Source organism: Uloborus diversus, chromosome 10 (genome assembly GCF_026930045.1).
Source record: "Uloborus diversus isolate 005 chromosome 10, Udiv.v.3.1, whole genome shotgun sequence".
Taxonomy (NCBI): Eukaryota; Metazoa; Arthropoda; class Arachnida; order Araneae; family Uloboridae; genus Uloborus; species Uloborus diversus.
In genome coordinates this window covers 38,051,924-38,068,819 of record NC_072740.1, presented here as the reverse complement: position 1 = coordinate 38,068,819, position 16,896 = coordinate 38,051,924, and the positions used below count along the sequence as shown (strand labels likewise).

The 16,896-nt window shown below is 31.7% G+C and overlaps 1 protein-coding gene across 2 annotated transcripts in view; it reads left to right on the top strand.

The window, feature by feature from the left end:
* Positions 1-16,896, top strand: part of LOC129231253 (uncharacterized) — a 352,203-nt gene that overhangs the window by 106,466 nt on the left and 228,841 nt on the right. The window contains exon 2 of one of the 2 annotated variants that reach the window (XM_054865531.1): positions 10,185-10,307. The exons of the other annotated variant lie outside the window; for it this stretch is intronic. Within the exon in view, the coding sequence (XP_054721506.1) occupies positions 10,244-10,307 (64 nt within the window). The 5' untranslated portion in view covers positions 10,185-10,243. The remainder of the gene's footprint in view (positions 1-10,184; positions 10,308-16,896) is intronic. 2 annotated transcript variants of the gene reach the window in all.

Here is a 16,896-nt window from a genome sequence, read left to right as displayed (position 1 = left end):
TCTTTAGTTCAGAGTTTCGCACCATTTCTCCTTATTTATTTAGAATAACATGTTAGGTATGTATCACGCGACCTCAGTTCCATTTTTCGTGAAAGATCGGTGTAACAATTAAGGCTGCCTACGCAGTATAGATCACATTTTAATAAAGAAATGGATTTTTCAAGGCAGCACTGACTTCATTTTAGAACAGTCGTCCTCATTATTTTAGGGACTAAAGGCCTTTATTTGAATGGCATTTTTTAGCAACATTGTCCTTAATGCAATGAGATTTTGTAGGAACTGTTTTTGAAAATGATAGTTTAACATTAAATGTGTCATCTTTTATTCGCAATTTAGGATTAAACATGCATCACATGACATGGTAAGGAGGAAAAAATGCTGAAAAATGTAGAGATATTGTATATGTTTACTATCGTTTCTTCCATTCAATCTAGTTTGGATTATCTGGTTGCTGAATCATGCATTTCATTTTAATGCAGCGATCTCAGTTGTTTTTCTCATAAAACCCTTGTTCAAACTTACAGCTTTGATTAAAATATCAAGATTTAAATTTCTAGATCTTGCGGATATAGTAATTTCTGGTTTATCTTTGCTATTTTAGGTGGGTCTGGTTTATCTTTGCTATTTAAGGGGGTACGGGATACATTGGGGGGGGGGGGAAATAGTTAAAATGTTTAGATTTTTAAAATTGTTTGCACTGATTTATGATCTACTTAATAAGCAAAATCACAACATAAATATTAAGAAAAAAAATTAAATGTATTTATTTAATATTTTTTAATGGGGTTGATTTAAATCACTATTTTTTTTAATTATGCCACATATCTTCGCTTTAATCTGTATACTGCGATTAATATAAAGTCAACCAAAAATAGAAAATATTTAAAAACAATTTCGAAAGATTGAAAGATATTTTTTTTAATCATATTATTTAAAAATAAACGTTTTTATTCCCCTTCAAATTTTGGCCAATAAAAATGAAAGTAAACTGTTTGAAAAAGATATGCTCCAAATTTCATACCTTGTCTGTGTCAGTTCTTGACTAATAAGAGTTTGAATACAAAATATGGGGAAAAATTGCATCATGGAAAAAACGCGTTTAAAGTTTTAAAGTTAAATATAATATTAGTTACATGCATGCATTAAAAACAATTCAATATTTTGTTCTAATTAAGATAGAAACAATAATCAAACGTCCTTTTAGGCAGAAAAAAATAGAGCATTTTTTATATGATAAAAAATAATCATATTTGACGTTTTTTGTGTCCTGGACCCCCTTAAAATCTGAAGCCAGCCATTCAATTGCAATCTTTCAAAAATTTTTACTGTATTATTAACAATGTACTAATATAAGAATTTAATCATATTTGTACCTAAAAGCAAGACAAACGTAGGTTACATTATCACTATTCTGAAGTAGAGCGTAAAAACGTTTGTCAAAAGCATAAAAAGGTTGGAACTCGCGTTTTTACAACGCTGGTCATAAAATTACAAGCTGTTTTTTATGTAGAAATACGTTTACTCAATGCAAAACAAAATTGTACATGCAATTCAGTAATAATATTAAAATCATTCTTTTTAATCACGTTTGTCTGGTTTCTAGATGCATATATTTTGATTACACGTAAATAAATTCAAAGTAAGTATTAATTATAAAACTAAGTATTTATTTTCATTAATATCGATAAAGCATTAAATAAAATGCTGTATAAAAATATCTTTGATATACGGAGGACTGTTGAACTTTGTCAATATCTTTACGAAGTAACAACGTTACTCGAAAAAATTAATGTATCGGAGGGGAGTCAGGCATTCTTTCTTATCGGAAACCTTTGAAATTCAAATTTCCATGCACCCTCACGTTTTTCCTGCTACACAAAGAACGCTCCATACACATTGGAGTTATTTTATACACAAACGAAAAACACAAAGTGACGTAGAGTTCCTTCAAGGGGAGTTTTCTTCACGTGTTCCAGCAGCAACACCAAGTCGTAATCTCAGCCCAGAATCTCCATATTGAAATTATGGTGCAGGGGCAATTTTTCGAACAGTATTCTATTTTGAAATTATATCGCGGAGACAATTTCTGGACTGAGATACCATTTCGTAGCCAGCATAAAAATAAAGGAAAAGCGTTTCCTTTTAAAGTAAGTCTTTTGAAAAAAATATTTCGATTCAACATTTTATTTTTTAGCTACGTATAACGGCACCTCCAAGAATATTTATAGGCGTCTTGTGTTTGGAGCTGATGCTACAATTGCTTGGCTTATGAGAAAAAATTCAAAGATTGGAAAAGGCTTGCTCTGAGTTAAAAATTCACCGCCTTATATTTTCAAGGTAAGTAGACAATTACTTTACGTTTCACTATAAAAATTGAAAAAAAGGTGTTTTTTTTCTTTGTTGTTGTTAAGTTTTTGAATATAGAAAGATGGAACAATTTTGAAAAAAAAAAAAAGGTTCTCTATGAGAGCATTAAAACCATTGGTTTTAAAACATATAAAACCAGCATATAGAAACTATAACCCCTTCAGATGTGATACCCTTAAACGAGCCCGATTTTGCAAAGAAACATCACGATATTGTTATTTTCTTTTTTAATTGATAGAAATTAAATGACAATTTTTTTGGAGATAAAATAATTTAATAATTTTGAGAAAACATAGTTTTTTTTTATTTATACTTTTTTACAAACTCACACTTCATGAGGGCTTTTTGTGACAAAATATGTATTTAAATCTCAAAAACTGTTAAATAGCTTTTTAAAAAGAAAAAAGAAAGCCTGGAAAGTATTTAGTTAAATTCTTGACTTGAATTCAAAAATAGATCAATTATGTGCGTATATCGATAATACACCGATGATAAATACCGATTACACATGAAACAGTCTACTGTATACCCTCAGCGTATGAGGCTGTCAAAGATTATGTCAAGATAGTGATGAAATCAATTCTCAAAATTTCATCCATCACATTCGACGTTAGTAATACCTCTAGCTCACTGATGGATATAGCACCATGTTATTTACACTCTAGGATTTCTCCACTAATTATTCTTCTGCATGGTTTTCTCTTATTATATATATCTACTTTACTCAAATGTTGTTCCGTTATTAAAAGTACGACTAACTAACTTTTTCTTATTTTTAAAAGTAAATATTCCATTTTAAAACGTAGATTAACAACTCGTATGTTGTCCTAAATCATTCAAAACCAAAAATAATGTCCTAAATCTTTCACTTTTATTTTAATGAAAGAAAAAATACATGGAAAAAAGCAATGTAACCCCATTAGCAAGGTTACAAATATCGATATTATATTTTAAAAAAAAGAATCAGTAAGAAAGAAAAAGTAGCAGGTTATATAAGCTATATTGCTATGTTTTACATGGTACATAAATCCTAAGGACTCTGAAATAATAGCTAAAAGTGTGAAACGATTGTCAAAAAAGGCTAGATTCGCTATCTTTTAGGAGGATTTCACTTTGAATTGTCGTTTTTACTAAGGCATGCTAGAGAAACATTCGCCTATATTATTACCGCGCATACGGATCCAGTTGGGTTTGCTGAAACTGATCAGTAGCTCATATTGGCCTCACTTACACCGATGAGGTTAAGAAAGCATTGGTTTCAAATATAATAATAATAATAATAATAAAGAAAGAGCATCAAGTTAATTAAAATACAATTTTATTACAATATTTTACACGCGATAACAAAGTTTAATGTACAAAATTAAACATTACAACGTTTACAATATGTATTTTTTTCGAAGTGGGAAATTAAGGTACAAGCTATTTGTATTTTTTTATATAATCTAAATCAAAAAAGAAAAAAGTAAAAAAAAAAATTTTTTTTTTTATTTTTTTTTTTATCTTTGAGTCTTGATCTTACACTATACTGAAATAAAAAGGTACGTATACGGTAAAAATATTTCATTATAAAATATAGCAAAATAGTTGAAAATGCTAGTTTAACAAAGGTAAGTGTTCTATTCATTAAATGTTTTCTCTTTTTTTTTTCTTTTTTTTCGAATTTAGGGAAGCAATGAAATTAAATTTAGAGCTATGAAGGTAACAGCTATGATGTTGTGTTTTTAGCGCTAAGGCTGAAATTTTATTTTAAGTCTTATCTATTTCCTTTTAAATTATTAAATTTTGCGTTTTTACTGTAAACCTTAATGATAAAACACTTTCTTTAATGAACACAAAACAAGTAAGTAAAAAATTTGAACGTAGTTTTTTAAAAGGAGCCACCAGATAATTTACAGGATGACAGGATGAAAAAAAAAAAGAAAGACTGAAACAACTACCGTAAACGAAATCAAAGAATACATTTGAAAATTCAACGAGTCAAATTAGTACCATCTCTTAAAAATAACCTCCAAAAAAACTTAGAAAACTGGACTTAAGTCCGCTTAAAACCAGTTAGTTTGTTTAAAGGTATGCATGGCTGTTAGCCAGTTAACTGCTGCAGGCGGCTAAACGGTAGTATCCATATAAATACGTTTTCAAGATAGTTGATGACGCAGTTTTTCGATTTGGTACAAACACTTGTAAAAGACTGTAGCTGGACGTTCTTTTCAAATTTGATTTTAAGTGGGCACCCAGCAAGTAGATTTATACAATAATTGTAATGAAATGTATATGTCAAAAATATATAAAGTAAGCAACACAGAGATTGCAGATACTGCTGTTTACCTACCCGCAAGTCTCCCCCCAAAATAGAAAGCTACTGTAGGAGTAAGTGATGTAAATAGGATCAAGTGACACAAATCATAGCCACAGTAAATTGAAATATGAAGACGAGTTGAGTACATATAGAAGAGGGTGGCCCAAAAGGATAGATTTTCGAAGAACGCTTGAATATTGTAGTTTTTGGACTTTAATCGCAGCAATTTCGGTTTTATTTCCTAGCAGGGTTCTTGAACTTCAAAATAAAAAGGGATTTTTTGTAATATTTCTCAAACCCAATATTTATTTACTATCAAACTTTACAAAGATTTGAAAAACCAGCTTTGCCCTTCCAGGGAGACCAAAACGAGTAAGCTTGACTAATTGTGGTTTGAAACATTTGCCTATCAAATATGAAGTTATAAATGATTAAAATAGTTGCCTAGCTACCTGCCATAACATAAAAAATATAAAACAGTTGTACTTATCCAATCGTTTTTCAAACATAAAGAAATAACTGATTAAATTAATAGACTAATTATTTGCTATCCTAAAAAGTAACTTTTTAAAGTTGTACTTATCCTATTGAAATAGAAAATCTAAGTCAGCACACGAGTCAAGAAATTTTAAATTAAATATAGGATTAAATCCTATACCCGCTTTGCCCAAAGGCACGTTTTTTATTTCAATGATTATTACCTTAAATTTAAAAAAGAAACAAACTATCGTAGTTTGACGGTGGATGGTGTCCGAAAAACGTAATACTATTGACAATAAAAAAATAAGCTGGTCTTCAACTAATCACAAGTTAAAAAACTTCATTTTTTTTAGAAATGTATCGTTCTTTTTTTTTAAAGCCGAGTTTGGCCATGCCGCTTTGCTGGGACTGATTAAAACTCGGGGGTGTTTATGTAAACACGACATACGTATGCATCGCCGCTTACACACCATGGGGCAGCATACGCAAGCCTACCCGCTTTGGGCCACCGCGTTGCAGAACAGTGGGGCACTCCACGGTTGCTGCCGGATTAGACCTGTCTCCACGTCGACGTCACATTCGTATTGGTAACTATCATTGGAAAAACAGAAGCGTGACTCATTGGAGAACACGGCGTTCCGCCAATCCCTCATCCAAGCCGCTCTAGCTCAGCACCATTCCAAGCACTGGCGTCTATGCTGTAGGTTTAGTGGCAGTCTTCTCAACAGACACCGGGAGTGTGGGCCACTTGCAACCAATCGAAGGGAAATGGTTCTGGTCGATATGAGAAGATCTAGGGTGTCTGGCACCTGCACTAGAATGGAAGTACACGTGGCTTGCGAGGCTGCCATAATTTGTCGGCGGATTTGTCGATTCATGCATGTTCTCTAGCCACACCTGCTACGCTCAAACTTGTCATATTTCAATGCTCCAACCATCTTCGTAACAGCGATTCCCCGTGGACGCATCCATATTGGTATCATCTGCGAAATGACGCAAGGACTTGCCCTTCTCAGCCAATCCGCAACCACTCCTAAGATCGTCTATCTGCTGGAAGTGTGTCTATTGACTGCGACCTGGCATTCTCTTATATTATACCTATCTTCCGAGACAAAATCAAAATTTCTTCGGTGATTCGTCTAGCACAGTGTTTTTCAACCTGTGGGTCGCGACCCCCCAGGGGGTCGCGAAGCCTTTGTAGGGGGGTCGCGAGAACTCAGTAAAAAATCAATAAATTTTAAAAAGGTAGATATAGTAAGAAAAAAGTCGCGAGAACTCAGTAAAAAATCAATAAATTTTAAAAAGGTAGATATATTAAGAAAAAAGTTTACAAAATGATACTCGTTATGTTATTTATACACATTACACATTAACATACTACACATATCACACATTACCAAAAAATAAAATCTTCGAGTACTCGTTCATTTTAATGTGAAGGTTGCGCTTGATTTTGTTCAATCAATTTCTCCCATCGTGGATCCGTTTTTGCAACATTAAGTATTAAATCGTTTTCCAAATTTAAGCGATTCCTTAGTTTACTTTTTATTTGGGCCATTGATGAAAATGTCAACTCGCACAAGTACGAGGTAGCAAATGGAATCAAACACTTCAAAGCCTCGTTTGTTAATTCTGGGTATTCTGTTTTTCTTTTTAACCAAAAGGTATCCAAATTTTCAGACTTGAATTCCAATTGTAACATCCCATCGGCAGATAATTCTAGCAGATTCTCTTTGAGCTTAGTTGCTAAATTCGCCTCATTTATAGCTGCATTTAAAAACGGATTTAAGATCCATCTTTGCCCAGTGCTATCCGATATCTCTTGCACTGAGAAGTAATGACATAATTCTTTCTTCAAATTATCTAACACCATTTTCATACCAGATATATATGAATTGATGTTTATCTCGCTTCCGACTTCTTCAATGAAAGACTGTGTCGACGAAAATGAATCAAAGTTGTTTTGATTTATAGATGATGACCAGAATTCAATTTTTTTGATAAAGGCATGGAGTTTGTCTTTTGCTGTAATGACATTTTCATCCCGCCCTTGAAGACTTTTATTCAAGTTATTTAAATGCTCAAATAAGTCCGAAAGAAAAGCCAGTTTCAAAAGGAATTCCGGGTCAGAAATGAATTCAGAGTAATGTGACTTGGCTTGCTGTAAATATACTAATAGTTCAGCGCGAAGTTCCATAACTCTGGTCAGTACTTTGCCTTTCGATAACCACCTAACCTCTGTATGGTAAAGCAAATTTCGGTGGAGAGCCCCCATATCATCACAAATGAGTCGAAACAATCGAGTCTGCAACGCTTTTCCTTTAATAGAATTTACAATACTAATAATAATATGTAGAACTTGACTGTATTCTTGTGGCAAGGTTTTGGCTGCAAGAGCTTGGCGATGGAGAAAGCAGTGCATCCAACAAGCGTTTGGCATCTGTTCTTTCAGTCTAGCAATAAATCCACTCTTCGCACCAGTCATGGCTTTTGCTCCGTCACTACAAATAGCAATGCATTTTTGTGCCCAATCGATATTCATATCTTGCGTAGCTTCAATGAATATGTCATGCAAGCATTGACCTGTAGTATTTGTGGGAAGTGTCTTGCAAAATAGTATTTCTTCAATTAATTTTTCATTGGATTCAAAACGCACAAAAGCTACAAACTGCGCACAACCCGCAATATCCGTTGATTCATCAAATTGCAAGGACACAAAAGAACTTTTCTTTATTTTTTCTATGACTTGATCACGAACATCAGTCGCCATATTGCTTATCCGGCGTTGAATAGTATTGTCAGAGAGAGGTATACTTTTGAGCTTTTCGATCTCTTGCTTGCCAAACATAATCTCTGCTATATCTAAAGCCGCTGGTAAAATCAAATTTTCGGCGATAGTGTGAGGTTTTCCTGCTTTAGCCACACGAAAAGCTACTCGATAACTAGCAAGCAACGCTTTCTCATTTAGGTTGGACATTTGTCCTATAGCAGTTTTTTGATGTTCAAGAGCTTTTAATTTTCGCTCAAAAAATTCCACGGGTTTATTTTTTTCATTAGGATGTTTTGTGTTTAGGTGGCGTACCAACTTCGATGGCTTCATGCTTTCTCTTGACAAAATTTCAAAGCAAATTACGCACTGCGGTTTATTGTCAATCACAGTAAACCCAAATTTCAAATAATTCTCGTCATAAAGACGTTTTTTCTTTATTCCACTACTCCCGCTAGACGTTGATAGTTCTGATGATCTTTTCAGAAATTTATCCATTTTCAATGAAAACAAACAACACAAATAAATACGTAAAACAAGTGTTTGATATCTTACACACAGTCCGTATAACACCGTAGTTTCACTTCCGAATCGTTTTCACGTATCGCGGTCTTGCTTCCGATTTCACTTGCTTTGCGCTCATGCACTCAACTGCAACTGCCGTAGCCGACCGCCCCTTTTATAGGCCTGCGCATTCTAGCGAGAATCATCTCGAAGCGTAACGAAACGTCTCGAAACCTGTGGACCTTTCGCGCGGGGGACTACCAGTGCCATCTGTCGGTAGCACTCTGAACCTGTACTGTTTTACGTACTTAATTATATATTTATATTCGAATCCTAATAACGCAAACGCCTAAAACTTTTGTATGGATTAAATATTTTTAACATACATAAAATAAAAAAGGTCGGGGGGGGGGGTCGCGAAATATTTTTTGATACTAGGGGGGTCGTGTCATGAAAAAGGTTGAAAAACACTGGTCTAGCAGAAATAACGGAACGAATATTGCCCTTTCTACAAGTTATTTCTCTTATATCTTACTCCACGTGCTTTGGAGAGCTGCGCATTTCACAAGATTTGCATAACTCATTGACGTGCATCTACCCTGAAATTCGCATTAATATCTGACCAAGCTTTCTTAATGTTGCATTTTTCGTGTCGGACAGTGTATATCAATACAGAAACCATATAATCGTAATTTAAGTGACCCATTTGAATAATCTATAAAAAGGAAAATTTTTAGTGGATTCGAGATGACTCGAATATAAAAACATTTTGTTTTTATGCTTATCATATTTTGTTTTGTCGTATGTATGTTTTACTTCTACGAAAGAGTTCCAACTATATCTTGCTATAAAAGGAATATTCCTATATTTTACAACGTTAACAGTTAAACGCGTTTGTCGGTGCATGTATTAGTGTGTACGTGCTTATTTTAATGCAAATAAGTTTTCAATAGTTAGATTTAGGACATTATTATCAGTCAAAGTATCAAGGTGCTGATGTTGGTTATAAATACAAAAACTCAAATGTTTATAACTACTTTGTTTTAATGTCTGTCTGTGCTTAGTGGTTATATCCCACTGATAAAGTTACTGATATAAAATACTCTTTTTGTGACTGTGTGGTAAGATCTTTAAAACTTAGAGATGTAATGATTGTTTTGACGCAGTGTCCAATCAAATGGAAGACATATGTCAATAAATCCTTCCAGATGGGTTGCTTTCCATTAAAATGCCTTTCACTGAACAAGCTTAGATGGTAAACTTCGATTGGATTAGTAAAACTAGTTTGGTTTCTGGATTTCTTAAGCAATTAAAAACCATTGCTTCCTCTGTACGGAGATCTTTTGCTCAGATTGTGTAAAGGCGATACGTTTTAATAAATCTTTAAACACGACTTTTTTTGTTAAAAATTGTGTTGTTAGACGCACATTACAGTAATAAACAGTCTCTATGTATAAAAAAAAAACCTAAGAACAATAAATATTCTCTATATAAGGGTTTAATTCCAAAACTAATAAGTAAATGATCGTTTACATAAATGCTTTTATTACTAATTAAAAAAACGTGAAAATACTTAATGCGCTAAATATGCCTTAACTTATGCTTTAACGAAAAGATTGTCATGTTTTGGAAGTAAACTCTTTTGTAGCTAAAAAGAAAACTTAAGTAATTCTTAGTAAATGCCAGGAGTACTTCTAAAATGATCTTTTGCATTAGAATATTGTATTAACTTGGAATGAAGCCTAAAATCCTCGTTCATTGTTTCAGGTTTCTTCCAACATGACAATCTTTTCTAAGAAGATTTCGAATGGAACTCTGTGACTGTTATGATTGTGAATTCATTGGCTAAAAAGGATTGCTTGAAAAGAAGAAACATGAGGATAATAAAAAGTACAAAATTGCTTTAGAATTCTTTATTAGAAATAATTTTATGTATATCATATTTGTTTAAGGTATATATATATATACATATATAATTTTTCAAGCTATAATTGAAGTGTTTTGGTTATATATAACTTATTTTTTATAAAGAAATATTAAGCCGAATAATGAACTCAAAATATAAAACTTGCTTTTCGAATAAGCCAGTGTTTTCATACTTCCTTCAATATCCATTTAATTAAAGGTAGGAATTCAAACATTTTTCGTTTCATATCGAATAAATTAACTGTTTCATTACATGTTTCATTTTATATCGAATCAGTCATTTTGTATTCAGTTTTTTACCGAATCAATTACACAAAACATATATCTTTAAACATCGAACTGATTAATAACTTTATATTTCATTTAGTATCGAGTTAAGCACTTATTACGCACCCCGAAAATCATACGGATTAAAAAATTCATTGCATGTATCCATTTCGTCTCGAAACAGTAGTCATTAAATATTTCGTTTTGTACCGAATACATTATTCAATGTATATGTCATTTCACATCGAATCAATTAGTCTTCGCAAATTCCATTTCATGGCGAATTATGTAATCAATGTCTATCTGATATCATATTGAATCATTTAACCATTAAATATTCCATTTACAACCTCTCGTAATATTTCTAAGCCATTTTTTTCGCTTCTTGTACTTTTCATGTTTTGAATCTTTAACCCTTTTTTACGCTTCTTATACTTCTCATTTTTTTGAATTTTTAACGTTTTTGAGAGTCACACTTACACCTGGGCGGTTAACTGTTGACTGATTCGATTGTTCTTCTCTATATTTATCAACAATACTTGAAACATGGAAACAGCGAAAAGTGTGATCCGAATTAATTTACTACTGTAGTATGAGTACCTTAAAGCACCTAAAATAATAGCACAATTACATTCCAAATGTACATATTGTCCATTTTTTTAAATACCATGCATCCAGCTAGCTATTTTTTTGCAATGTTTGGACATACATTATATTTCAAACATTGTTACATTAACTGAGCTACCTTTTACCAGTCATACTAAGAAAATATTTTTTTTCTATTTTTATGTATTATATAATAGTCGAGAACTCTTGTAGAACTACAAGCAACAGTTAAGAAACCAGTGTTCAATTTGTTGATAATGAATTTTGTTCAAGCTTTTAAGGACAATGAGTTATTTAAAAAAACATATCAGAAGTCATTTTTATTGAGCAAGGAGATGTAAATCATGTCATCAGTAACTACTGTGGGGTGTGCAAAATATTTGGGAAAAACTTTTTTTTTTGGACGAATGAAGCAGATAGTAGCAAAGCCGTGTGGGTACGAAAATAAAAAGTTAAAAAAAAAAAAAAAAAAAAAAAAAACTGGAGAGATAAACAGTTAAAATGCAAGGAAAAATTGTCCTCGATTTAGGAACAAGAGATGGAGAGAGCATCCGTGGCAGATTTTGCTATACAACCTGATTTCGAAACATTTTTCGATAAAAGCTTACCAGTGCACTGAACTTTGCCCGCTTGCTTTTTACACAAAACTTTAAAAAGTCCACGTACATACTTCGGCTTCTTGTTGCCTTATGTGCATGTTTAATAATTAGTATTAAAATTTAACTTTAAATGACGCGTAGAAAGTTTCTGAGCGTCGTAATCTCAAGAGAAAACCACACATCATTCCACTAATACATTTTGTGTAATTAGTTGCATAGCATAAAAAATACATGACAATTTATTGCTGATGATGTGAAATAAAAGTTTTTTTTTTCTTTTCCTTATCTGTAAAGATTTTTCTTTAATTTTCAGAAGAAGTATACATAAAAAATATATTTATGGAAACTTTTCTGAGAATTATTGCCTATGGTAAATGTAATGAAATTCCTCAACCGATACTTCTGGGCAATTTTGAAAACGCAAGATTTATGCTTATTTCAAAATCTTTCATTATGCACTTACATTTTTTTTAACAACAATGTTTTTTTTTCTTTTTTTTAATTTGCATTTGAAAATAGAGAAACGTTATGAAATTATTTAGTTGCTTTATCAATTAGGATTAAATACTTGTGTTCAATCTTTTATCTAAAATATTAGACACTTTTTTGGTTTATTAAGCATGAGCATAAACTTTTAATTACAAAATTGTTCAGCAAAGAGACGAATTTGTAATTATAATTATTGGTTCTACTTTCTACTTTCGTTTAAAAGACCGAAAGATTGTGCTGAAGAAATTCAACTAATTTGAAAAATAAAATTTAATTAGTTTAAATACCCATTTGGCAAGTTTTTGATAAATTTGATTTTTGTGTCAAGTGTATGTATTAGTATTTATTTTCCTCAGCATAATTGATTTTGTTTTTGTTAAGGGTTCATTGGTTAATTAATATTTTTGAAATTAGATATCAGAAACAAAACTATGTGATGCTACAATAATTATTGGCATAATGTACATGGTTAACAATGGGTCTAATAAATCCTAATTATAAACAAAAGTCAGAAGAGCGTTGACAAAATATTCTATTTGTACTCTGAACTGGATGTGATATTCTGCCTGAAAATGTGTAGTATTTTTAAAAATATATTATTACGCTTGCATTTGAGCTCAGTCAAGTGAAAATACAAGCAAACGTATAATATATTTAAATAGAACATGTTTTATAATCTCACTTATTGAAATATTTGTTTTTACGAACATTTGTTCATGTATATTCGTTTAAGGAATTAGTTTAAGACTAAATTCAGTTTCTGATTCAATAAGATAAGTTGCATTTTCGTAAACAAGTTTATAATCTCAAAAATTGGAGGAAATAATTTGCATAATTTTAGATTAACATATTACAAAAACTGACGCATTGTGTGAAATTTATTATTTTCTATTTAAAGTATTTAATGAATGTATTTGTTTAATAAGATTAATTTACGAGCATGTTTTACGTCGTTTTAACACGCTAAAAATAGTGATACTTTGGGTCATTGTACAACGGAAAAAATGGAAAAATGGGGGGAAAGACATTTTCAATTAAGGGATATTTTCGCTGTTTGAAAATTAAATTTCATAAATGAGTAGGCCATTTGTTTACTATTTCCAATTTTTTCATTTGCTCATCGGCCAATATTTTACAAAATATTTTGTTTTAAAAATGTTTAGAAATTTTAAGTTATTAATACCTATGGCATGCTATTTTTTTAAGACAAGTCGCATGTTTTGAAAATATGATTAATACGCTGAAATGAAACACAATGCTTTTTGTCTTACCAGAAATATATCCAAAATTCTCAGAGCTCTTTTTACCCGATGCGCGTGCGCGACGCAAAGGAGGGTAATGTATTTATCAGTCTATGTATGTATGTCTGTTCCTATGTGGCGTTCTAGAGGCTGAACCCCTTGGTCAATTTTGGTAATTCTTACGTCAATCGATTTGTCTTAACCTTGGGAGTGTCACTAAACACATGGCAGTAATCAAAATTCACCATATCAACAACCAGTTGCCATATTTTGTGAGTTCGGGATCGGCGCACGTTTGGTGTTGCACGCTATCTGCGTGCGACAAATGCAGGTAGTTTTCGCTGCCAGAATTTTTTTGTTTACTAAGTCTACTAATTGGGATCTCAGTGGCCGAGTGGTCTTAGCGACTGCTTCTCCCACTTGAGGCGGTGGGTCAAGACACCCTCGCTCCGGATGTACTTTCCCCTCTTTCGGATGTAAATTCTTTTATGTGTTCTTTATATGTGTTGTGTACTGTAATAAAAAATATATCATGTGCAATAACGAAAGCTAGACACTCAGATTGTAGTCCTCATCAAAATATACCTGTGAAAAAGCATCAAAAGAAAGTCTACTAATTCAATTTTCATCTCTAACATGTTGCATTTGTTTTTGCCTTGATTCAAGGGACTGAGTTTCGTTATCATGAGTTATACAGGCTGTTTATATAGCTGTGCTGTGCATTTAAGTTCGTGCAATTTTGTCGAAGAGCCCATTCAAATTTTACGGAGTTCCTTGCATCAGAAAGGAATGGGCCTGGACTGTTGATCCTTCTATTCTGCATTTGAATTTATGATCTGCCTTGTCTGTGTACGGCTATTTCAGCGGTGTAGTTATTCAGCAGTACTTAATACATCTAAACTACTGGCTTATACATTTTTCTTTTTAGTTTTTTTTTTTTTCGGTTTTTCTGCAGTCGGGTTTTTTGTTTTTATTTAATAATTTTTTAAATCGTATGTTCCCGACCAGTTGGGAAACGTTTCTTTTTCAAATAAACTGATTTTTGCTGATAGAAAGTTGTTTCTGAAATATTTCAAAACGTTTTTAGAAATTACGTGCACAACAGGGGCTTCCGTTGCTCTATGGCGGAAGCTCCGCTTCATATGCCGAGGGTTGTGGGTATGAATCCCACCGGTTTGCTGGTCGTTACTTCCTCTTTGTGCTGTAAATATTTCTTGTGTCGTCTTGTATGTAAACAAATAAAGAAGTCCTGCCCCTGGAATCAATGACATCAAACTTTCCATTATTAACTATGGACACGTCAACAATAATATGCACTATAGCTGCCCCATAAATTCAGAAACATTTTTAGGGTTTTTTCCCTTCTATTTTATACATCTTTATCATATTCATGTAACGTTATAATAATACCGCTAAATTTGTAACAATAATATACGTAATAACTTTTATTTATTTTTATTTTTTAAAGTTTTTGTGATCGTCATTACATTTGAGTAAACCTAGCCTAAACTTTAAAGTAATTAAAGCCGTAAGTTGATTTAGAAAGCATTTGCTTTTTTTTTTTAGTTTCAAAGCAACAACAAAAAACATATATATAAATGAAATAAATAATAATAACCATATTTTCTCTATTTCTAATATTGCGTTTATCAATGATTCACGAAACGAGTGCTAAATTTCAGCTTCATTAGTTCTCGTTTAAGAAGTATTTACATATTTTTAAGCCATAATTTGTTTTTTCAAAATGTTGTCTAAATATAATGTGTTTTTCTGTCATTGAAAATACCATTTGGTTTGTGAAAACACATGCGGATATTGAAAAATAGCAAAATATGTAATGAATTAAATACATATTTACAAATTTGTCTATATGCACTGTTCTCAAAGCAGAAAATATGAAATAATAATAACATTTTATCCTCAAAAGATTTTCGTGTTATTTTCGAAATATCTGCTTGAGTCTCTGAAAATTGATTGCATAATAAATTGTTTCCTTCTAAACTAAAATTTATGAAATGTTTCAGAGTCAAACTTTAACACTTTTTTCAATAAAAGTTTATAAAGAATGCAAATTGATTTTACAAAATCCACACTATAAATTTAAAATGAAGAAAAACAGGAAATCAGGGGCAGCATTTTCTTTTTCTTTTTTTTTTGTGTGCCAAACAGCTAAGAAATACTTCCGTAATTTAGACTGGTGTGGTAAAAATATTTTAAGCAATAGCGGACCTACCTTCGAGCATAAGCAAAATATATTGGAACTAAATTGTAAGAGAAGATGATTTTAACATTATCATTTGACGCTTGCAAAACCGTGAACTTACATAAGAAAAATTAATTGTTCGGCTCACATATTATACCAATTATAAAAGCTTGAATATCTTTATTAATCAGTTTGAAAAATATTTTCTGAGCAGCAAATTTATCATTGATCTACTTTCATAAATACTTGTCTCATCGAATGCATTGGATCAGCGCGATTTTATTAAAGTTCAAAGAAAGGACCGATCTACTTGAAAAATAAAAATATAGATGTTTGTGGGGCATTCTGAGCTAAATTAGATCTAATTTATTTCGATGTAATCCACTTTAGCTCTGAACGTTTTAAATTTTAGCAGCAAAATTGTTCGTTCGTTTCTAAGCGGTTTAGATCTAAAGTGGAAGTCCGAATGAACTTGATCCACTTTAGCGTTGAATGCCTCAATTAGGCGTTCTTTGCAATACAATTGTTTTCGTCATTGAAAAAAAAAAAAATCCTGCAACGCATATCCATAGTCATTAAGGAACGGATTTTTATTAAAAAAATAGGTGCCGATTAAAAAATATGCACTAAACGTATCACAGATAAAATACAGATATATCCCAAATTATACATTACAATTTCTTTTCGATTTGTCATCAAGCAATATTATTTCAGTTTGGTGTAAATGTTGAATGAAAAACCGATTGCAATTAGCTATATATTTACTCAGCAAGAAAATTATTTAAAATAAAAACTATATACCTTTTCGATTTTTTTTTTTTTTTTTTTGCATGTTACGGTTGACTTAAATTTTACTGATTCATTAAGGCAAAAAACCTTATTGATGGAAGAATAGATTTAAAAAAAAAAACTAGCAGTTAATCAATACCAATGCAGTTGATATTTAATAAATAGAAGGTCATGACTAGAAGGTTTTTTAACTCCCGGTAACACTGTCAAACGTAACGTTTTGTTACTCAGAAACATCTTCGTTTCCAAAAATCATTTGCATTGATAATATATTTTACATAATCTAGTGTTTTTAGCTATCTGTTGAGCTGTACCACTGCTAAAGGAGAAATAAACTATTTGGTTTTATTATTTCTACC